General features: G+C 38.1%; 1 protein-coding gene across 1 annotated transcript; it reads left to right on the top strand.

Annotated features, from left to right (window-relative positions):
• Positions 1 to 1,849: 1,849 nt before the first annotated feature.
• Positions 1,850 to 13,034, top strand: Scgalpha (sarcoglycan alpha). Its single transcript, XM_080159562.1, has 6 exons — positions 1,850 to 2,549; positions 4,998 to 5,115; positions 9,589 to 9,690; positions 10,040 to 10,116; positions 10,544 to 11,307; positions 11,708 to 13,034. Exons 1-6 carry the CDS (start codon positions 2,347 to 2,349, stop codon positions 11,797 to 11,799), a joined length of 1,356 nt encoding a protein of 451 aa, XP_080015688.1. The 5' UTR covers positions 1,850 to 2,346; the 3' UTR covers positions 11,800 to 13,034.
• Positions 13,035 to 23,695: the final 10,661 nt, after the last annotated feature.

Here is a 23,695-nt window from a genome sequence, read left to right as displayed (position 1 = left end):
TTTTCCCAAGCAATGTAATAATTCACCAAGATCTAATTTTTCTAAATTAAAATAATATAACATTTAACATTTATTAACATTTGTTTTACAGAAAAGGATGTTTGTCAATTTTATGGCTAGCGAATTAAAAACTCCCCCCAAAACTAAATCTAATTTAACAGTCGTATGGACAAAATAAGTCATGAGTGAGCAGAATCTTTAAAAGTATCATATTCCTAAGCTTATGTTATAATAACAATTCAAATCATAAAAACTAAATCTTCTCCAATGTGTTATGGTCAGACCTTGCAGTCAAATGAATCTCTATTTAAATATTTCAATATATATTATATTTTAACCGAGAGATTTTATATTTTCCTTAAAGCCTATTAAAAAAAGACAACTTATGAAAAGTTTCGCTGCTAAAAATTATCAACATCTTTTCATTTTAGTCTTTCTCATGAATAGATGAAATGAAATCCATTAAAAATCTAATCTGTTGACTATTTCAGTTCCTTACAAAAAAATGTGAGGTCACATTCCATAAAAAAAAGATCATTTACTTGCAGATTAAATGTCAAAATATATAACAGGCATTAAAAAACAAGGTTGACAGCATTCATGACAGTGGAGCACTGAAATTTATGTCCTAAAAGCATCAAAGCGGTAACAAAGCAACGGATAGCATAATTTTAGAATAGCTTCTTATTAGATATTTGATAACTATGCATCTAATTTTTTTTTTATTTTCTGCAACAATGACATTTTAGGGGGAAAAATGTTTATGTCGTGTTTCATTTTCATCAGATCATTTGATCAAACCTTAAATAATTGAGTAGATTTAAAAGTTTTTGAAGTACATGCCCCCCGTATAGAAAATATGCTTTGCCTAAAGTATTATTTTAAATGACACGCTTAAGAATTAATAATAGAATAATGAAAGTGGAAATTCCTTATCCTGAGAAGTGGGCGGGCGGTCAGTCAGGGATAAAATGAATTTTAATAAACATCTGTTGTATTTACTTTCTACCTGAAACTATTAACAAGAATGACAACATCCAAAAAAAACGAAGCTTACAAGCCAATAAATAATTTTAGGTTTACTGTCTATTGGTTTACAACTAAAGAGTAATAATCATAACATATTTTATATGAAAAATGTAATCATGGACTGTAAAAAAATGAATTAATTGTATTTTTACTAAATAATAAAGTGTCAGAAATGAGAAACAAACAATTAGCTTGATTTTAATGACGATTAGACAACCCTTTCATACCTTAAAATGGACAACTAGCCCTGACGTTGTGACGTACAGACCCTAATTGTGGAAAAGCTTCGTTTTTAATTATCCTTCTCCTAGCTTTCCTTCTATTACACATAATACTCTGCCTGGGAAAATGTAAACATTAAAATCCAGGGTTGCGGTACTCTAGTATTTGAGGATTATTTTATTAAATTAAAAAATACCAGAAAAAAATAATAATTGAATGTTAAACTTATCACAAAAAAAGAAATAATACTGGGATCTATAAACATTGTGATGATTGAGCTCTTTTTTTATAAAAAGAAAGCATGTTTGGTATATGTACTTGTACACGAAATGTATTTCTTGTATATGGTTTATAATACTCAAAAAATGATTAACGTCTATTTTTTTTACAATTGTTTTATTTTTGATAAGCTATTTATAGTACTTTTGAAAACGGATGAATTTAAAAACTTTGATCAATCATATTAGACGTCATATTAGATTATTCTAATACTACGTCATTCGAGATACTTTGACCCAACGTCTTTAAAATTTTCCCTTTTTTATAGGCACTATAAAAAGCTTCCGTTTTAAGAAAGGGATCACCTTCCCTGACTTAAAAGTAGGTGAGGACACTAAAGTGTACACCTAAGAACATAACAACACTTACCTATAATATAATTTAGAGTGTAGAAAAAAATTTAAACTTTATAAACATACATGAAAAAGATCACAATTCTCTACTAACATTATTACTTTATTAAAAAACCTTTTATTATATAACTATTTAAGTTTGAAATATTCTAATTACCTGTATATGAATATCAATTATAATTTTCTTCAGAAAATGGTTGAATTATAGTCTTATTCTATAAATGCTTTTTTAGTGTTCTGTGGATCGATGCGAGCCAAAAATATTTCTCTAAATCAAGGGAAGATTAATAATTTTAAGTTATGAAAGATAGGTGGGTAGTTAAATAGGGAGTTGAACATTTCTATTAGCTCTGTTGTATGTGTATATGAGCAGACAGCCTATGTAGTATTTATCTCTTATCGACCTCGAGAAACAGAGCTCATTATTTAAACCTAAATATTAAAAGAATAAAATATTAGGAAAATGACAAAATATGTTGTGATAACATTGTTATTATCATGTTATAGTTGTGACATACTTGCTGGTGACTGCCATGATCCTGAGCTTGTCCTGCAAGGATATGTCCATCAGCTTGTCCATCTGTCCATTCATGTTCATGATCTGCAGCGTAGGTTTAATACCTCCACCGTTCCTGTGGATATCAATGATCATGATTATAGATTTAGGTAAAATTTTGAAGTATGTTTAGTGTTGCACATAGTTAAATCATGATATAATTTTCCTTAGATAATAAATCTTTAAATATAGATGTATAACCAGACAACTACCTGGATCTCTGTTGGGGACCTTTTTCGTCTGCTAGCAAATTTATTTCTCCTCTTTTGTAGCGACTTGTCTGAGTTAATATTCAAGACGCTATTGGTTGATTTTCAAAGACCCAATTGGTAGTCTGCAGAAGCTCCTCGGGGTGGGGGCACACAGTTATCTAACCCCTTCACTATTGACTTATGGTGTATTTAGGCATTTTGATCGTTTCTTTGCACATAATATACCTACTGGCTACAACAGTAAAGCATGCGAGGATTCCATAAGGATAAATTCCCTTATTTTGCAGTCAATGAAACCATTTTGAATTTTTTAACAGATCGTGTTGATGAAATTTGTTTTACTAAATATACATAGAAAATAATAAAAATTGTGGAAATTTTTTTTGTTGGACCTGATATTTTTCTCATCTTCTCACGAACAATTTTTATCTATTTCTTTTATCGTCCAGAACCAGTTCAGAATCGGCGAAAATTAATCAGATTGGAAGTAATAAATGAAATTGTATAACTTTTAAATATAAAATGAATAGTATTTCTCAACTTCTTCCCGGAAAATTACTTTCTTTGACCAAAAAACAAATTTTAATTTCCTTGTTTTTTAATTTTTTAAAGGAAATGGCAAGTTCATTCATATTACATTTCAATGAATGTAGATTGATATACGTGGATATTATGAAAGCTAGCTATCGTCATTTTAGCTTCCAGTAGGAAAGGAGAATATGGGGTTAAGAAGATGGATGGGTAATAGTTATTTTAGCCAACTGCAAGTTTCACTTTATTCGAAAGCATGAAAATAGGGTGTAAGATCCAAGTAATAATATATCCATTAAAATTTCAGACATCTCATGTAATAAATAGGAAATGAATAATTCAGGTATCGTAGCTACAATACATTTCAGTCTGTAGGTTGTGAAGACACCTTGCATATTAGTAGCAAAAATTATATATACTCCTTATGTAGATTACATTTAGTGGTTGAAATGTATGGACACTAAATGAACCAACCAATCAAAATTTAATAAAATCCCCAAGGTTGTTAAGCCAACAAACAAGAAACGCTATTATAAGACGATGGGGACTAGCGTAATAAACAGCCCAATGTCCCCTCCATCATTGAAGTATATGTATGTCCTTATGTTTATTTGATTTCTTTAAAGATCTTTGCTTCCAATTGACTTAAGTTATCCTTCTTGCATTAGATTTCATATAAATGTGATAGCAAAAGTTAAAAACGATAAGAAAACTGAATAGTTCAAGCTCACAGTCATTCAAATACTGGAGAATTGGTTGACATAATCAAAGGCATTGAAACAAAAGTATTAGATATGTAGATTTAATTAAGTACCACAGGTAAAGGTGAAATGTAGAAAGTATTCTTGCCATTCAATCCAAGATATTTTTTTTCACAGAAAAATAACTTTAATGGTGTTCTTGTGAAATAAAATGTTATGTAAAGCAAAAATATGCTGTATTAAAAGTAACAACATTTTTATTAACATTTTTTTGCAATAACAATTTATCTAAAAAAATTTTAACGTTTTGATTTTTTATCGTTATTTCTTTTCTAATAAAGTTGAAATGCATTTTTACAATTCTTAAGTTTTCTGATTTTGACATAAATGCTCTAGCTTCGATACCTATAGATATCATTTAACTAGTTTTGTAATATCCTTATAATAAAGTAAACGGATGTTTCTCTGTCTGTTTGTGTGTACCGAACAACTGCCGAACCGATATTGTTTTCCCTTAAAGGGAAGCTCCCATAGGTCCTGGGGAGGTTTATGACAATTTTTGGGGAGGTTACCACCACCCATCGAATAAAAATCGCCTTTTGAGAAAAATATTTACCTCCCCCCCCAAAAAAAATCTGAAAAATTGGGTTAGTGAATTCAACTAGGGGCGCAGCTACTAGTGGATAATAAGACACAGATCAAGAATGCAGTGCAACTTAAATATTTTTGGTAAAGATACTAAATTAACTAAAATGTGTTACTGTATACACAAGAATAGTTATTTATCTCATCATATTAAGAGATTGATTACAGTTTTGTATAAAACTTCCAGCTGCTTTTTAAAATTGTAAAACTTAATTTTCCTGGGGCTTACAGGCGGCTGACGTGCGGCAGCCGAGCCCTGGGCATTACCCACATATCAGGCAGACGGAAAAACGTAATTCTATATTCTAAGACAAAGTATACAATCCATCCGCCTATCTTTGCTATCAGCCAAGAAAATCGCATCTAAAAGAATATTTAGTATATAATGTTTTTTAAATGATTTTCAAAAATATTAAAGGCTTTGGAAAAGAATCTTATGGAAAAGATTAAAGATTTCTTATTTATTTAGGATAAATGAGGTTGGAGAAGCAAGTTCACCTGACTGGTTTCATCATGTATACAGCCCAACATACAGCCAGCTACAGCTCTATGCTGTACCTCAACAAGCTGGACTATATTGTCTCCAGGTATAATAATTATATCATGTGTACAGCCCCATATTCAGCCAGCTACAGCTCTATGCTGTACCTCAACAAGCTGGACTATATTGTCTCCAGGTATAATAATAACATCATGTGTACAGCCCCATATTCAGCCAGCTACATTTCTATGCTGTACCTCAACAAGCTGGACAATATTGTCTCCAGGTATAATAATTACATCATGTGTACAACCCCACATACAGCCAGCTACAGCTCTATGATGTACCTCAACAAGCTGGACTATATTGTCTCCAGGTATAACAATTACATCATGTGTACAGCCATATATACAGCCAGCTACAGCTCTAAGCTATGTATCTCTACAAGCAGGACTAAATTGTCTATCTCTGGAAACTTATCTATGCCCTCTTTATTTTTTTTTTATATATTTTTAATGTAATTTAAATTCTCATGTTTATAAATTTGTTATATGAGTTCTAAAGGAAGTTTTCATATTTTATAGGATGTTTTTGACTAATTCTTACTTAAAATTTCCCCCCACCACCCTTTTCTGCATTTCCTGTGTACGCCTGTAAAAAGATAAATTCAGAAAGTAGATTTACGGCTCTATTTATGCTTGTTTTATAAATTATACTTGCAAAACTAAACGGCCACACACATTTATGCAGTTTAATAAAAAAGATACAGGAGGTTTTTAAATTACTTTTATTTATATAACAAATTTAATGATATAATGATATTATAAAAGGAAAAATTAATCATGGGCGTGTTAGGGAGAAATGTGAAAAGTATACTTTCGCCTAGAGTTTTATCTTAAAAGAAGCTGAACCAATACTTTTATTACAATTGCCACCACCAAACATATAAGAAAAGAATGACGTCAAAAGAAATGAATAAAGTGAGTTTGACCCATTTTTGATTGGTTGGCTTTCCCCCCCTTGATAGTGCTGAACAGGTGGAGGGGAGGGGGGGGGTTAAGAAATCCTATGTGCAGTTTTGCAAACTAAATTAATCGTTTTCATTTCTTGTGTAGGTGCGTGCCCATTATTTGTATCGGGGTGCATGAACAGAAGATAAGGTATTTTTATGGGGATTTTCAACACCCCCTTTAAAATTTAAATTGACTGGCTGTCTCCTTTTTTCAACCCCAAATGTTTTTATAACCCCTTGTTGTATCGCCGCGCTGGCGTGAATGGAGTAAGGTAATAGAGAGAAGAAAATTAAAAGTTATTTCTCGCATCATAATATTAACAGCTTTCCGCGGATAAAGAATGTACAATTAAAAGATTAAAACCAGTTTTTTTCTAGCCCCTAGGTGCATTTTTATATTCTTAGAAAGCTGGATACAATTCGATGCTAGACTGAATTTACAGTATTTATCTATTTTTGCACGTCCTTGGTGTATATAAGTTGTATATAATATGTTATTGAACCCATATGGCTTGGTTATGCAAATATTGATAATAAAATTGTATCGAGAATTAAAACTATGGCTAGGTGTCTGGAATATAAATGGACTGAATTCTTTCACGCCCTCTTTGGCCCCCCCTCCTGAACTATAATGTATAAGATCGACACCCGCGTTATTATGTGCAAATACTAATTGTTAGAAAAATTTAATGGCAACAACTGACGTTTCTTTTACAGTCTTGATAAAATAATTGACTTCGCATATTTGATTGTTATTATAAGATTAGTTCTGATCAGTTGTTTAGGTTAGGTTAATGATAGTTTAGTTTTTGCCCTTTAATTATCTGCAAGGGTTTTGTATCCTTTGTATTTTTAATCTAATTATATTTAACTCAAAAAATTAATTTTTTTATGTTGATAAAAAAAAGTAAATTTCCATATTGGTATATACTAGCAGATGCGCCTCTAATATCTAGGGACTCTGTATTCAAAGATAAATTAGATAAATTGCTTAAAACAATCATAAGACTTAAATCTGAAAATGAAACGGCCTTAAACCATCACTGGACCTCTGTGACGTTAACTAGTAAAGAGAACCCAATCAGTTCAGTAGTTATTGAGATCTTAAGCCTCAGACAAAAAACCCTTACTAATAGGATAGCGATCGCGGCTGACAGTATTTGGCAGGTTGTCTTGTATGAGATTATGGTCTAAATGATAGATACCATCTTGTCATATGTATGCAATGTCTATTTATTACCAGCAGAGTGTGGCGTGGCGTAGGCTGGACACACGAACATACACGCAGCACATGCACACACACACACACAAACACTCACACATACACACTGACATATACACACACACAAGGAAAATAGGCAGAAAAGTAGCGCAGCAAAAAAAGAGAAAGTTTAAAAGTGCTAAATTGGCTAAATAATTGATATAATGGATAGTTTTTTAGTGCAAATAGTAGGTTAAAACTTTCCAATCCTTATAATAAAGTAACAGGATGTTTGTTTGTGTGTGTGTGTGTGTATTTTTAAATATACATTGATATTGGAAAGCATTTTGACATGATTTTGATCAAATGCTAAATGCTTAAATAAAGTTATTAAATAATTTGTCAGAAAAACATAGACGTAAATAAAGTATATCAATCTACCAATGGACATGTTACTTTTATAGAAAAGCTTTATCTAAAGCGTCAACTTAATATACAATGTATTGAATGTACATAGATTTAAAATATAATATTTATATAACAGGTACCGCCCATTAAGAAATTAAATACTTTACGATGGTTTATAGCTACTCTCTAATCTATAATACAAAGTAGCTTGATGTCTGTTCGTCTGTCCGTCTGTCCGTCTGTCTGTCCCTTAAGATCTCGGTAACCGCTGAACCGATTGGATTCTACTCTTCAGGGTATATACCTATTGGTCCTGTGGTGGTTTTAAGCTATTTTCTTCGGGGGTGGGACACCCCCAACCCCCCAAAAAACCAAAAAAAATACCTCCCATTTTTTTTTTTTTTTTTTTTTTTTTGTAGAGGAATTCTTTTGTAGAAATATTCTTTTGTAGAAGATTTCTTTTGTAGAAAATTTATTTTGTAGAAGATTTCTTTAGTTCTTCTAATTTTCTTTTTGAATTTTTTTGTTGTCATCTCTTGGGGCAAAGCCCCTAGAGGCTAGGGGCGAAGCCGCTAGTTTATAATAAAATTACAGTTTACTGAAATAGACTATTTAATTTAATTAACCCTTACAGATCGGGGGGGGGGTCATATTGACCCCCCCCCCTAAGTTTTTTCAATGTCATTTTTTTTTTGTAGGTAAGATGGAGAGCTGTGACTTCATGACTTTTTAAGTTTAGTAATTATGCGTCGGCAAGAGTTGATTTTATTAGGATATCTGGTCTGTGTCGGTCGTGGTGTCCGGTCAAAGTCGGTTGGGTAGCACCAAAATTAAAAAAAAATTCTAAATAAATCCTAATTTCAACATTATGACTTTTGTGTATAAGGTAGAAACCTAAAATTTTTTTGGTGAATACTGAGATATCAATGACCTTATGAGAAAAGTGGTGTTATGACCGTTTTACCGCACCCTGACCGACTTTATGACCGATTTTTGTCCGGCGTTTACTACAGACATATATCATGAATATCGTGGCTTCTATTACAGCTAGAGACCTATAATTTTTTTTGGTAAATTCTTGAGCAACAATAAACAGATAAAAATATTAATTGGCGCCGCCAACCGCCGTTTTACCACCGTTACCGCCGAAAACGGCGGTTTCCGTTATTTGCCGTTTTTCGGCGATGATCAGAAAAAGTATTTTTTTTGTTATGAAAAATAAAAGTTCGTCCTAAAATTTGGTCATCCAAGCTGCCGCTCTACAGCTGTTTTAAAATTTAGCGACTGGCCGCTAAAAAGCGGCTAAGGAGCGGCCTGACCGCTATGACTAATAAAAGTAATTTTCTCTAAAAATACACATGAACCACCAGAAAAAAATTTTACGTCTTTATCTGTAGCAGAACCTGAGATAGAGGGGGGGGTCAATATGACCCCCCCCCCCCCCCCCCGATCTATTAAAGTGGGAATAGGGGCCCGATCTGTAAGGGTTAAAGAAAAATTACTTACAGACGAACGAAGATTTGAATAATTTTATATCCACGGGTTCTAAAAAATGGGTCAATTTAGGTGTAATTTTATTAATAATCACGAAACCTTTATTATCTATTATTTATATTGGTCCTTTTATATGACATTCAGCCTTGGCTGATTATTTGATATCATATTTTTGAGTTTGAGGCAAAATTGTATGTAAATGAACAAACCATTTTTTGTGGAAATTTCAGGCTTTGAGGTTTTGTTCCTGTCAATAATATGCCAAAGAGAAATCAACAAATAACATAACATAACATTTTACTCAACTTTAGCTTGGTAAGATAGATATATCAAAAAAATATAATTATCAATTGTAACACAAAAGTAAGGAATCACAAAGTCAACCAGGACCGTACAAATCCCTATGCAGATTCACAATTAGTAGGATATATCCTTAAGATTTCACAATATGATTTTGTTGGTAGGTTACTGGTCTTGACAGAGTCAGTTATTCCCTGTCATCTCTGACAGTACAACTCCATGTACTTCACTCAGCACAAACAATGGATTTTGGGGTCAGAATTAAGGTAATAATTATATTTTTAGCGGACAGCAGCTAATTTTAGATTAGGGTATGTCTGTTTTCAGTGCTTTCCTCAATGTGCCTGCCAAGCACTGTAGTAATGTACCCCCCCCCCCTTTTTAAAAATGAAATTGAAAAGAAAGGGGTCCTAACACTGCGGGATACCAAATATCCAAATATAACCTGAACTAACCAGACCTGACCTAATTCATTTTATATTAAGGGGTTTTAAACAAGGCACTTTAGGAAAAAATATTCTTTTTTAATAATCTAACTGTTTTTTTAACATTATCAGATTTATTTTACGTACTTGATTCATTGAATTTGTTATTTTTATTTTTCTATTTTTTCAGATAGTTAACTTGGATTTGGAGGATATTTTATCAGATCAGAGGAGAATAGAAAACATTTTGGATGTTTTCAAGAAAAGGTATCATTTATCATTCATCATTTTACAACAATTTTTCCATGCAAGTTGTTTCATGTTTTTTTTTGTGGGAAAAAATGCGTCTATATTTTAAAGCATATTTATAAAAAGAAAAGATTATCTTTCTTGTTTGTTAAATAAGAATTTGTAGAATAAAACTAACACTTATAGAATTCATAACTACCTGTCAAACAGAGGATTAACAGAGTATTAGGTTCAAGTTCTGTGGCTATTTGAGTATTTGTTATTTAATTAAAGTGGTCATACATGACTGATATAACCATGTCGTTCCAATAGCTAATTTGTCTTCTAAAATAAAAAAATTACTACTTAAAATTTATATTAACCTCTTAGCGTTTTTTCTGTAACATTATTATCTTACATTCAAGGGCTAGATTTAATTTTTTTTTTATTCAAATAATATTTTTAGTATGTGGGTAGAATCTGCAGCCGACCTACGAATAATTTACCTAGACACAGCTGCCAACCATGGAGCCAGGCGGCCTGACACTCCAACAGGCAAACAGGGCGTCGTCATAGACCTAGCATCCACCAGTAATCATTCAGAAAATTTATTAAAGCTTGACTGGGAAACAGAACCATTGCGACGAAAGATGCAAACATGTCCGTTCAAGCGAACAACACAGCAACGAGAATTCCGGTCAGCTAATTTATTGGTGGATTGGTGTGGGTTTAGATTAATTAATCCATCCGTAGGTGTTACAATAAACCACCAACAAGACGCAAAAAATCATCAATTTCCTACGAAAAATCTTCTAAAAAGATATGACACAGAAATCTGGATTATTATACTTTTTGTATTAATTCCCCTGTTGCTTATAATAATATTCTTAATTACTATATATTCTTTGTTCTGGAAGGATGAAGCGCAGGATAAATCAATAGTATCATTATTTAACACAGCTACTCATGTTTACGGATGGACCAAAGGTGTCATTCTTATTTCTAAAAATGATGAAGATGAGTTGCTAAATCTAAAAAAAGATAGGCGACTCTCTATCACAGCCGGCGCTACAACAAGATCCTCGAGGGCTTCATCTGTGCAGAGGCAGGCAGACACACTGCGGGCGCTGGGGAACAGGCGGGAGGTTGGCAGCAAGCTTCATAGCAATCCAGATTTAACCTCATTGTACTCTGGAACCAGCAGGGCTACTTCACCTAATAGAGAGTCAGGTAAAAGTTAGTTTTTTGATATTTGATAAGTTTTGGGTTTGCTATTTGATATATGAAAATAGGAAATAGACTTATTTCTTAAACTTAAATCACAATAAATTTAAAAACTCACCTAAATTTTTAATTTTTTAATGTAAATGCTATTTAAAAATATAATTTTTTAGGGAGGAGGCAATGGGTGTTTAATTAATTTACACACTTTCATTCTTTCTGAAGTTTACCTGCTTACAACGGGAAAATTTTACACAAAAATGCCTTGGGAATGGGGGGATGATTATTCATCGTCCAGTGTCATAGCCCTTCATTATTTTAACTAAAACTTTAAACGTTAAGCCATGCGATGGTCTTTTATCATATTGATACCAATTAAAGATTTTAAATAGAAAATTCTTTATTTTAGACAAGGAAAGGCGACGAGTGTCTCGTTTGAGCTGTACATTGGATGAAGATGGAAAACCTTTACCACCTCCATTCCTGCCAAATTTGAAATAAATCAATTATAATATTATTACAATAAGTAATTTGTACATTTTCTATGATAACATTAGCTTTGAAAAAAATGAAATATCCTTTTATTGTATTTACTTTATTTGTCCTTAACTGTTGTTGATAGGGATGACATGCATAACTATATGTTGTTACATGGAAAACCCGCGGCATTTTGCGTGAGTGGAAACTAACGTAGCGGCTTGTAGTTGTGTTGGGAGAATGTCTTGGCCCTTGAACAAACGCAACTTAAAAGTATGTACAGTTGGGACTTTTAGACAAGAGTCGTACATTCAAAGGGTGTAATCGTACCCAGCTTGTTTGGACAGAAAATGAAACATTGCTCCACTTAACATCATCAGTGTTGGAAATTACGTTTTAGTGTCACGGATACCAGCTTCTATCGCCCCTAGAGATAATATCGTTAACGTAGTTATCAGCAAACCTTTCTAAAGACAAGTTTACCAATGCAAGTTACGAAATTTCTGTGGTTTCTTCTATAGCTAATAATTATAGATAAATTTTTCTACAGAGGCAAGACAACCCAAAATTGATGACAGATTCTTGCATTGAAATGGTTGGCTTACCTCGACCCTGAAAATTATAAACTCATATATTCAATGTTTTAATTGCTCAGAGAGATTAAAAGTGCAACCTATCTGCCAAGATTTTTGCCACGATATTTGCAAATTTTGAAAGTGACACCCAAACTAAATTGCTCACAATGATATCAGACACGTTGTAAAAACTTTTATTCTTTTAAAAGGGTGTGGGTAAAGAGTAGCTAAAAATTTAGAATCTTGATAAATTAATACCCATTATCAAAAAAAGATAGATTGTTCTCTTTAGACAGTTGGTTAGCTAAATGATTACTTTTATACCCTTCAGTAAATAAGCCCAAGACCCATGTAAGAGCTCCACTGAAAAGGAGAAACAAAATTATATTTATACTTAACCGTCACAAACATTTTTACACTCTGCAGGGAAGTTTTACAAATATTTTAGATAATTCTCTTACCCCTCCCCTCCTTTCCCTAGAGGCTTTGGGGTGAAATAAATTGTATCATGTAGAGTTTTTGTTTGTCCTTTAAGATCTCGATAAAAACTAAACAGTTCTCCACATGGGTACCAGGATAATCTATGACAATTATACTTTTAAATTTAAATCTTGGAATGGTTTTTGGTTTTTGGCTATTTTACTGACCTCCCTTACTTAGATCCTTAGGGACTAGCCACAAGTTAAGCGTATTATTGTGGTATCCGCCGAGGATAAATGGCAGACACCAGAGTTCAATTAGACTACGGCAGTGTGAACAGACGTGGACACCTTACTATAGAGAAGCTACGCTTCTCTAACAATCACTAAATAACAAACAACATCAATTTCAGTTGTCCCTTTATTGAAGGTCTAAGAAATACTAAAGCTATATACAACAAACAATAACTACACAGATAGGAATAAATAATCATAACATAAAAGCATTATAATACATATACAATGGTCAGTTTGGGCAATAATGATCCCCCATCCCTGGAAAGGGTGGGGGGAATTAACAATACAGCTTAACCATAATAAAGCTTGTCAGATTCAATCATTAATTTTAGACATAGGGAGGGGGTCGGCAGACCCCTTCCCCAGGACTCGGGGGAGGGCCGTTGGCCCTTCCCCGAACCCCGGTCAGGGGTGCCATAGGCATGGCTCACGGTTGCCGAATACCACAACTCTCCCCTCGGAAGGCTGGGAGAGGGTTTCCCTACCAGACTTCCGACAGTGGTTGAGGCCTTCGGCCCGCTCCTGAGGGCTAAGATATATACAAATGATAATGATTCAATGGAATCCTAGTGGTGAGTTTTTTTCAGGGCTGATGGGCTCCCAACGTGGGATAGAAGGCAGAGGCTGGCTTTGGTTGGACACGTAGCTCAGCGCCGGCAGGTGTCAGGTTGGCGTGTGGCACAGCTGTTGCTGGGACGGTCAGCAGCGGGGCATTCTGGTTGTTGTTGGCAGCGGCTGGGGCACTGGCTGCCAAGTTGACCGTCTGGGCGGCAGCCTGACCTCCCGAGGGGCCGCGGGGTCTTCCAGAGGGCGGTCCTGGCCTGCCTGGGCGGTCATGCCCGCTATCGGCTGATTGCATGGACACCATTTCCTCGGCTGCTTCCCGGCCGATGGGAATGGCATCCCAGTCTACTGAAAAGTCCCGGGACTTGGCATGGGTGAGCCGGGCTCTGGCCAAGGCCTTCCTGTACAAAGTTGGATGGTACAGGAACACTTGTGACATCGCATTCATGGCGGCCCGTACACCTCCTTGTGCGGCTGCCAGGGAAATGATGGTCAGATCCCCCAGCAGTTTGAGGATTAACAACAGCAAGCACAGTATGGCTGCGCCATCTCCCCACTCGTGAATAGCTTGTCTGAATCCAGCCCAGACATCCAGGGCGGCCTCTCCTTCCTCCGCCAGTCGGTCGATGTTGTAGGACACTATCCCATGGTCCCCGGTGGCCGAACAGCTACCTTGCTGAACGCATGAGCCATAGGACAGGCCGGTCAGCATGGCGCTTTTATACGCTGGGAACGCCAGCAGTTGCTGCCAGTCGTTCAACTCAGCCTGCGAATACAAGCCCCCTGAACTGAAGTCATCCAAGGGTTCTGTCAGCAGCTGCTTGGGCGTATCCAGCGGGGGTGGCCTCTTCTTAGGAGCGGGGGTTAACTCTATCCAGCCTTCCTCTGCGTGCACAGTCAGGGGGTATGTGGAGGAGCAGGGAATCTTGGTGGCGTGGCCGCTATACACTCGTGTCACGGCGTCTACAAATCCTGTGGGTTCCACTGGTACTTTGTCCCAACATTCCTTGCTTTCACGGACAACGTATTTGTTGCGTTGGCAGGTAAGCTGGAGCAGGACATCTCCCCTCAGCACCAAGAACGTGCTCCCCTGGACACGCACCGGGTGGGCCGGGTCTAGTTGCTGGAGCTTCCAGCAGTTGGCCGCTACTTCTTCTGCTGCTGTGCTTTTCATGCGTGTCTCCAGAGTAAATCCAATATAACCTGCATGTATCTGGGCCTGCAGGGGGACATCAACATCCCTGCCGCGGCTGGGTCAGCTGCCACGAACAATGCTGGGTGGTTGGTGGCATGGGCCTCAAAGTCGCAGTTCACTATTGAGGTGGGGTTGGTCATGTTGATGAAAAACTGGGCTTGATGGTCAACCAGGAACGCATCCATCACTAGGCTAGGCTGGAGGCTACGGATCAGCCTCAAGGGGCAATCTCTCCCCAGGTGGTCCCACACGTAGGTTGCTTCCCCAGTGATGCAAGACAGCTCAGAATGGGGACATTCTAAGGCCAGGTGGTCAGATTGGGACTCCACCCGTCCATCCTCTACTACGTAGGTCTCTTCCTTGACCAGCAGCCGTCGTTCCTGGAGCACTAATTCATTGCGGTACAGCTGGCCCTCGAAGTGGACGTCCTCCCCTTCACAACCCACCCCCTCGGGGCTGTTGACAAGGGCGCCCACCATATCGAGGGTGAAGAACAGGGGATGGTTCAGCTGGAACGTCAGTGGCTGGGTCTTGCCTGGCAGCGTGTAGACTCGGTTCCTGGCCAGGTCTCGGCACGTTTCTGGATCGATCTTGGTTGGCCTCATGAGGGTGGGGACCGAGGTCACCTTGAGGTGACCCCATACCCCACACCTGAATGTCCACTGGGACACAGTGAGCTGACAACTGTATCCTGTTGTTTCCCTAATCTTGACTTGCTGCAGGACGTGTACTTCATGGCCCAGGGGCACCTCCTGGTGTAGCGGTTCCGTGCTACACATCTTTTCTTTATTGTAGGCTGTGACGTGGGTGGGGTTGGCGCAGTCCCACCCCACCAGGACATAGCTGGTTGTAGGCCACACGGCTGCCAGCAGTAGTCCCCACAGGACCATCCACCAGTGTGAGAAGCTACCAGACAGCCATCTACCTCGCGCACGCGGCTGGGGATCTTCGGCTCGGGTCACGGCTGCTTCTCGGGGCTGGACACGGCTGGGCTGCTCCTGGCTAGATACAAATTTCCATTGAGCGTTATCTTTGTGTGGCCGGGGCACCCCGATACCCTCCCCAATGACAGACTGGCAGGCGACTGGCGCTTGCCTGGGTGTCGGCTCCCCTAGCCCCAAGGGGTCCCTTCCCTTGTCCATGGCATGCCCAGTGGCATGGGGCTGAAGTGCGTGTGGCACAGGCTCGCCCTGACTCACGTCCCTCCCCTGCCCTAGGAACTCAGGTGCATGTGGCACAGGCAAGTCCTTATATCCCCAAATTTCAATCTCCCCAGCCTCTGGTGCAGGGGGCACAGGCAAGGTTGGGGTTTTACAATAGTTTGGATACAACACATTTGTTAAATTTAACTTATCCTGGCTCGACTGGAAGTGCTGGGCAGCTGGGTTCCTTCGGCTGGCTGGGGGCGCTGGATGGTGTATAGTTGGGCTCTCCCTACAGGCTGGTGGCGCTGGCTGACTGGGGGTGACGGGTGTCACCCCTTCCTCTGGGACTGCTGGCCCGTTCCAGGATCCAGGTATCTCGGTGGCGGCGACGGGTGTCGCCCCAGGCACCAGGTTGGAGGCTGGCTCGTTCCAGGATCCAGGTATCTCGGTGGCGGCGACGGTTGTCGCCCCAGGCACCAGGTTGGAGGCGCTGGATAGCACCCCCCAGTCATCGCAGGTGGCGGCGCCGGGTGGCGCCCCATACATCGACTCTGATGCGCTGGCTAGCGCCTTCTGCCTCTCTCGTTCAGCGGCCGCCAGGGCCTCCCCGTACACCGCCTCAGTGACGCTGGGTAGCGCCCCTCCACTCTTGCTGGGTAGGCTCGGTCTAGCAGGCTCCATCATGTTTAGGCTAAAAGGCTGGGGCCTCAGAACTTCTGGCTCGGCGATGTTGTTGGGTTGCACAAACTCCGGCCCCAGGTGGTTGAGACTGAAGCCCAGGCCAACCCGGTTGGGTTCAGCCGCGCCTCCCAGTACGTTGATCCTAGCTGGAACGGTCCCAAACTGCGGCATTCCATCGGCTCGGCCCGCTGCGTTGGGGGCGGCTGCTTGCTGCGGTGGTGCTGGGGGCGCGCTCCCTTCCATGTGGGCTACTCTGCTGGGCTTTCCTGGGGGAGCACCCTTGTCTGCGGTGCACCTACGGCCGGCTACCTGGTCCCAGTCAGCTCTGCACTCGGCCGCCGTATGGCCGGCATAGTGGCAACGCTCGCACTTGGTAGGACGGTCACGGCGTGGCTGGGTGCGTCTCTCCTCTAGGCTGACTTCCATAGGCGTCGGGCAGTCTCGAGCTCGGTGGCCTTTCCCTTGGCAGCGGAAACAGCGGCCTGGAACCTTGTCATCTGGAGCGACCTTCCCCATCTGGTGGAGACCCGGAGCCAAGGCGCCAATCTCCATTGGCTCCGACTCGTCGTAATGGGGCAACTGGACGCTGGCTGATCCCGTGAGCCCGTCGGTGGCGTCCACTAGGCACACACCCTCCTTCAGCTGCTTGGTAATCATTGTGACGGTGAACATGGCTCGCCTCGTGTACTCAGGTACAGAGGCGATCTCATGACTCATCATTTCACGTTTCACATTAGCGTTACGAATGCCACGATTTAATTCGTCGACTAATAATTCGAGATCCTCATGGCTGTAGGCGTCCCTATACAAGGCACACTTTGTGGAAATGTATGCTTGTATAGGTTCTGTCGAGTGTTGCCTGTAATCCCTGAAGGCTTGCTTCAAAGTCTGGGATTCAAAGGCGGGACGAAATAACATTTCACACTCGGCCTTGACTTGTTCGTATGTCAAGGCTTGGCCTGCCTCGCCAAACAGATGAGAAGCCATTTCCGCCGCTTGCCCTACCAGTGACAGTAAAAGGGCGTTGCGGCGGTTGAGGGAGTCATGGGGCGGCACGCGGTAAGCCGCCCATGACATCTCGAGTCTGCGGATGTGGGAACTCCAGGATTGCTTGGGCGGTCCTCTATACTCCGGCAGGTTACTCAGCATCAGCTTGCGGTACTCGGCTGGAGCCGGCTGAGGGTCATCCTGGAGCCATCCTGGGGCTTGGTCGCCTCCTGGCGCTTGCGGCTGCTCCATCGGGTCAACGGTTCAACGGCGGGACACAAAGTTATAAGGCAATATTATAAATGGTTTGTCACTTGAGGCTTTCTAGCCTAACAGCCAACACTGTTTTATCACTAGGTTGGTAGTTTAGTTACAAAGATATAACTTAGCTGTACTTATCACTAGTTTTATTCTGAGGTTGTAGAGTAGGCTGGTAGGGGTAGATGGCTGTTGAGGGTCTGAACTGCTGTCAGGAACTGATTTGGTTTTCCTTTATCACACTATAGATAGGAGGGAGAAGCTTGTAATTCTTTATTTTCTAAAAATACCTCTGTTAGATGCTATGGAGTAGCTCCGCTCCTGTGTGTGTGTGTGTGCGTGAAATCTCCTGTCCTTGCAGCGCACTTACGCACCGTCAAATCCGCGCACACAGGTAAAACGCGCACTTATCCCTCAACTCGCTCTCTCATTGGTCCGCTTTGTCCGTTGAATTTTATGATATTTCCGAACTCCGTTGCGCGACCCGTAAATGGCGCTCTGTGTTCCCGGTCGCTAGCTCCACACCGTGGGCGGACTTAGTCAAGTGTGGGTAGGAGGGGGGAAGCGCGTGAGGGGACGGGGTAAATCCGTCCGTTCCCCCTGTGAGGAAGGGGGAGTGCTGTGGGTTTGAGGTAACTGTGTGATGAGGTAATGGTGCCCTTTCTCCTTAATCCTAGGCTTATCTGTTATGTCACCTTGATTGTATTTCCTTCAATGGAGAGTGGGCCCCTCCCTTTCCTCTGGAATAAGGGGTGTATTTTTGTTGTGCTGTAGGCTTGGGTGGTTAGATTGTTTATCAAGGCATTGTTATATTACATCTAGATTCTATTTTTGGCCTTATCACAATACATAACAGATTTGCTTACCAAACCTGTTCTATTTTTAGTTGTTATCACAATACACAACAAATCCAAGCCTGTTCTATTTTTAGTTTTATCACAATACACAACAAATTGTTTGCCAATCCTTGCTCATAAATCTATTGTTTAACCATCACACTAGGGTGGTAATCCCTACAATGTGATATAATATCTGCTTTTCTAGATGGGTGGCTGCGCTGTAGCCTCTCAGGATACTTGGAGTTGACGTAGTTTTCTCTGCTTTGGTACACTACACTCGTATGTTGGCTCGCAGCTCGCAGCTATGTGGCATGTTTCAGCCTATCGGCGGCAGGGAATGTCCCGTCCTGCTAGCGCCGCTTATCCGAATCCGGCTGATGGCGGCAGGGAATGTCCCGTCCTGCTAGTGCCGCTGGTTCGGATCCTGCTATCTCTTGCAGTAAATGTTGGCCTATTTTCAGCCCTTTGAGCGCTCAATTCTCCGTTAGATGTCGGCGCTTCTTGCGGTTCTCCGTCAAGTTTCGCTGTTTCACTTCCACAACTGCCGGATGCAGAGTTAGACCTTGCTATCCAGGGTGGGTAATTCAGGTTGCTTGTGTCAGTTTTGCCAGTTTCACTGCTGGGAGTACCTTAGCCTCAGCTGCGCGTCTGCTCTACACTTGTGGTTTACCGTAATCTCACACAGCTGTCACCAAAAGTTGTGGTATCCGCCGAGGATAAATGGCAGACACCAGAGTTCAATTAGACTACGGCAGTGTGAACAGACGTGGACACCTTACTATAGAGAAGCTACGCTTCTCTAACAATCACTAAATAACAAACAACATCTATTTCAGTTGTCCCTTTATTGAAGGTCTAAGAAATACTAAAGCTATATACAACAAACAATAACTACACAGATAGGAATAAATAATCATAACATAAAAGCATTATAATACATATACAATGGTCAGTTTGGGCAATAATGATCCCCCATCCCTGGAAAGGGTGGGGGGAATTAACAATACAGCTTAACCATAATAAAGCTTGTCAGATTCAATCATTAATTTTAGACATAGGGAGGGGGTCGGCAGACCCCTTCCCCAGGACTCGGGGGAGGGCCGTTGGCCCTTCCCCGAACCCCGGTCAGGGGTGCCATAGGCATGGCTCACGGTTGCCGAATACCACATTATTTCGTTAAATTTCCCCAAAAAGACTAATTTTGCTGTAAAACGTCCAAGAATTAAAAGTTCTTAAAAAAAACTAGAGACTAGAGTAACTAATGATAAACACTTTGGAATGTGGATTAAAATGAATTAAACTGTTTTTAAACTATTTTTAAAAGGTATATTAAAAATATACTTTGACATCTGTAGAATCATACTGCAAAGCCAAAAATGAGAACAATTGCCCACGTCAATTTTTATTAGGATTTTAAAGTTTATTTTTTACTATGGATTAAATAATTTTTACTGAATCGTGATGTTTCTTCCCTTTGTAGGTAAAATACTCAGCTTTTAGAGTGTCTTGCTTCGTAAATATTGTATGCTAGTATACAGTAAAGTTAAGTCTTTTGATTTTATCTATCAATACTAATTAAAAATTAATTCTTTACAATATATCAATGAATTAACATAAAAATGTTTCATGTTTATTATACATTAAAACACATAAAAATTGGCTGTAAAGGGTTAAATAAATTAAGATGACAACAAATGTTTATGCAATACAACAAATTTATTTTTGTCACATATACAAATATGATATAAAATAAGATTATTCAAACATATTTTTAAAAATATTTTTTAAAAAGTATGTATCTTTTATGAGTAGGGTTTTAATTCTTTTCATTTTTATTAAATAAAATTATTTAACTACGTTAGAAATAAGTCACTTTGTGAAAACACTCTTTCGGAAATTCTAATTTCTAATTGGTTTAAATTCAGCATTATGTTTTTTATTGTATTATGTCAGATTTTTCAATGAAATTAATTGTTTTAGAAAAAAAATTATTTCCATTGAACAGAGTAATGTTTTTTTTATTGTATCAGTATAAAGTGAATTATATAAAATTGTTCACTAAGTTACAATATTACACGAAGTAAAAAAAGACCCTTTGATCTGGTAAAAATGATCAGAGCAACAGTAAAAATTAATTTTTAAATCCCCCAAAATAAGTTTATTGGGGACTTAATTCAAATTTGGGCTCTGCAGTCTGATTCTATAGGTGTCCTAGTATATTTTTGACCCCCCATTCAAAAATAGTTTAAAAACAGTTTAAAGACAAAGGTAAAAATAGAAATAACTGTCTCTATGTCTTTTCGCTTTTTAGTGCATTTTATAATTCTTGCGTCCCTAGCCTTTTGAGACTCAACCTTTTGATATTTTTGTTTGGAAGGGGTTGGATTAACTGCCTGTATCTTTTTAGGTGAAAGGGGTGATCTACCCATCCTGAAATAGCCTAGAACTTGTCACATAAACACAAACATATTAAAAAAGGCGAGAAAAATAACAACATAGTATAAAAAGTTTGAAATAGATCATAGATGATCATAATTGTACATTAACTGTTGTAAAATATATAGTTTTATTTGCCAGGGAGAAAGGGGAAATGATGATGGTTAAAATAATCTACAACCTTTTCTTCCATAGTTCCTAGAATACAAAAAAAGTTGGCATTGTCCTACCCCTGATATCCCTGAAAATAGCTACAGACATAAATTGACAACATCAATTATTTCAACTAAAAGCTTATAAATCAAAAGGAATCCAAAATAAACTTTTTATCGTCGACTTAATCTGTTTCCATAGAAGGAGCGCAAGTAGGTGATATTATCGTAAATACCAAAAAGTACGCTGCGTTATCAACTTTTATATGTGCCAGTCTGTTACTTATACTCTCTAAAACAGCTTATTTAGCACATATTATAAATCAACTTCAGATAGGGTATATGACACCTGCATTTTTAAAAAAGATTAAATATTTTCTTAATATTTTATAATAAAAACTTCATCAAATCCTAATCAAATGTATGTATACAAAGACATTTATCTCCATACGTAGCGAAGCATCAAGATACATAATATACAGTAATATTTTAGAAGAGGCTTGTTGGCCCTAATTCTAAAACTTTATCTAGACCCTAAATAAACATTTTGATGTAAAAACCTATATTGATGCTTTTTATTTGAGTTTGGTTATGATAATTTAAGCTAGCCCCACAGGGTTAGAGCCCCTATCATGTAACAGATAACTGTTATAATTATTTGAGTAGAAATAATTTAAGATTTTTTTCTGGAGTTTGTTGGTGCTCAAGAAGCAGGTTTGAATGAGAGCATCAGTTGTATTATGTTCAGCATATCATACGAACAAGTCATATACAAGGCATTTAACGAATATTAACAAATGATAAATATTTTTACTCGCTGAAATACTACCTATGAGAATAGCGTTTAAAGTTTTTGATTATTGTTTTACTATTGTATGTGTTTTCATGCTCTTGCGTATTGAACGCGCCAAAGTTATAGAGCAGCTTCGCTAGTAATGATAAATTTGTGAAGCTCTAGATTTATTTATTACACCTATATTGTGCACATTATGGGTCAGGTTCATAGATTACATTTAAACATGTAACGGGTATATATTGGCAGGGAGGGTTTAGACAATGGAGTTTATATTTATCTAATGTTCATGTTTATGCTGCCATAGACATAATTTTTCAAATAAAATTTGGGGAAAATATGTTTATTTTCTATTGTCATCTCCTTGTGTGCAAGAATCAGGGAGGGAGGGGACATTTGTCTGTAAATTTTAATATCCAAATTATCTTAGTAGTTGGCTAAAAAATTTGGGTATTTTACTGGATTTTGATTGGTTGGTTCAAAACTAGCTTTGTCAAAACTTTAGTAACCAGAAATAAATTTACAAGAAGTGTAATATTGTTAATCATCATTGGGGACTTACGAAGGGAGGTAGGGGTCATTACATTGTTTATTACAGTGGTACCCAAAGTTTTATAATCATGTTAAAATAAAAACTTTGTGTAGTTTTCTCAAATTTTGGTTGGTTGACACTTTAGGTGTCCAAATTATTTAACAAATATTTTATAAGGTGTAATATGTTTATCATTATTGGGGGATGTCTAACAATTTATCGCCCATCGTTTTGTCCCTTAAGATCCCTAGTAAAAATTCAATGAAATTTGAATTTGAACAGGTCTAATGATTATGTTTGAGATATTCATTGCATATTTATAGATCTGACAACTAAAATCTAATTTTCTCCGTCATATCGCTATTCTTATAGATTGCTATTAAAGATAAGTTTTTGAATATCACATCCTAAGGTTTCTAATTATCGATGCCATCTTTAGACATTAATATGGATGTTCAAAGATAAAACAAGGAAGATTAAAACCAAGCCCGTTGTGAATAAGTAAAGACACTATTTCCTATTATACTAATGTAGTAATGTTTTGTCTGTCCGTTAAGTTTTCGTTAACATCTGATTTAATTTTAGGGAGGCTTATATAGCTCTTTGGATGTAATTAGCTTATAGGCTTTTAAATTTCTAGGTTAAAGTCTTTGGGTGTGTTGAGGCTATTTTTCTGCTTGAGTTATAAAATTCAGAGTATTCATAAGCAACCTCTTCTTAGAATAAAAGACGAGTAGATCGGACATTTAAAATTATAGAGACGCTCCGATACTAAAATACGTTTTTAAACTCTTTTTATTTTACATGGTTTTATCTCTTTGATTACTATGACCTCTTTACAAATTTTACTTATTTTTAAAAAAGGGTTGCAACTAGGAATAATTATCATCCTTGTTGTTTCCTATGATGGTAAAGGGTGTAGCTACTTTAAAATCTAGAATATTTAGTTCAGACATACATACATACATACTCATATTTCAACTAATGATGTCCATGATTAATTCAAGGAACATTGTACTGAACAGTCTTTACTTTTAGATTACAAAG

The sequence above is a fragment of the Acartia tonsa genome, chromosome 4 (assembly GCF_053477335.1).
Source record: "Acartia tonsa isolate MP-2025a chromosome 4, ASM5347733v1, whole genome shotgun sequence".
NCBI classification, from domain to species: Eukaryota; Metazoa; Arthropoda; class Copepoda; order Calanoida; family Acartiidae; genus Acartia; species Acartia tonsa.
Note: the sequence above shows the minus strand (reverse complement) of the source record. Positions and strands in the feature narration are given on the sequence as shown.

Excerpts from the sequence above, each read along its gene's own strand:
- Scgalpha (XM_080159562.1), top strand. The coding sequence starts at position 2,347 with ATGACAAAATATGTTGTGATAACATTGTTATTATCATGTTATAGTTGT. Across the intron at positions 9,691-10,039 it reads ATTTTGGGGTCAGAATTAAG|ATAGTTAACTTGGATTTGGA; the intron begins GTAATAATTATA and ends CTATTTTTTCAG. Across the intron at positions 11,308-11,707 it reads TTCACCTAATAGAGAGTCAG|ACAAGGAAAGGCGACGAGTG; the intron begins GTAAAAGTTAGT and ends TCTTTATTTTAG.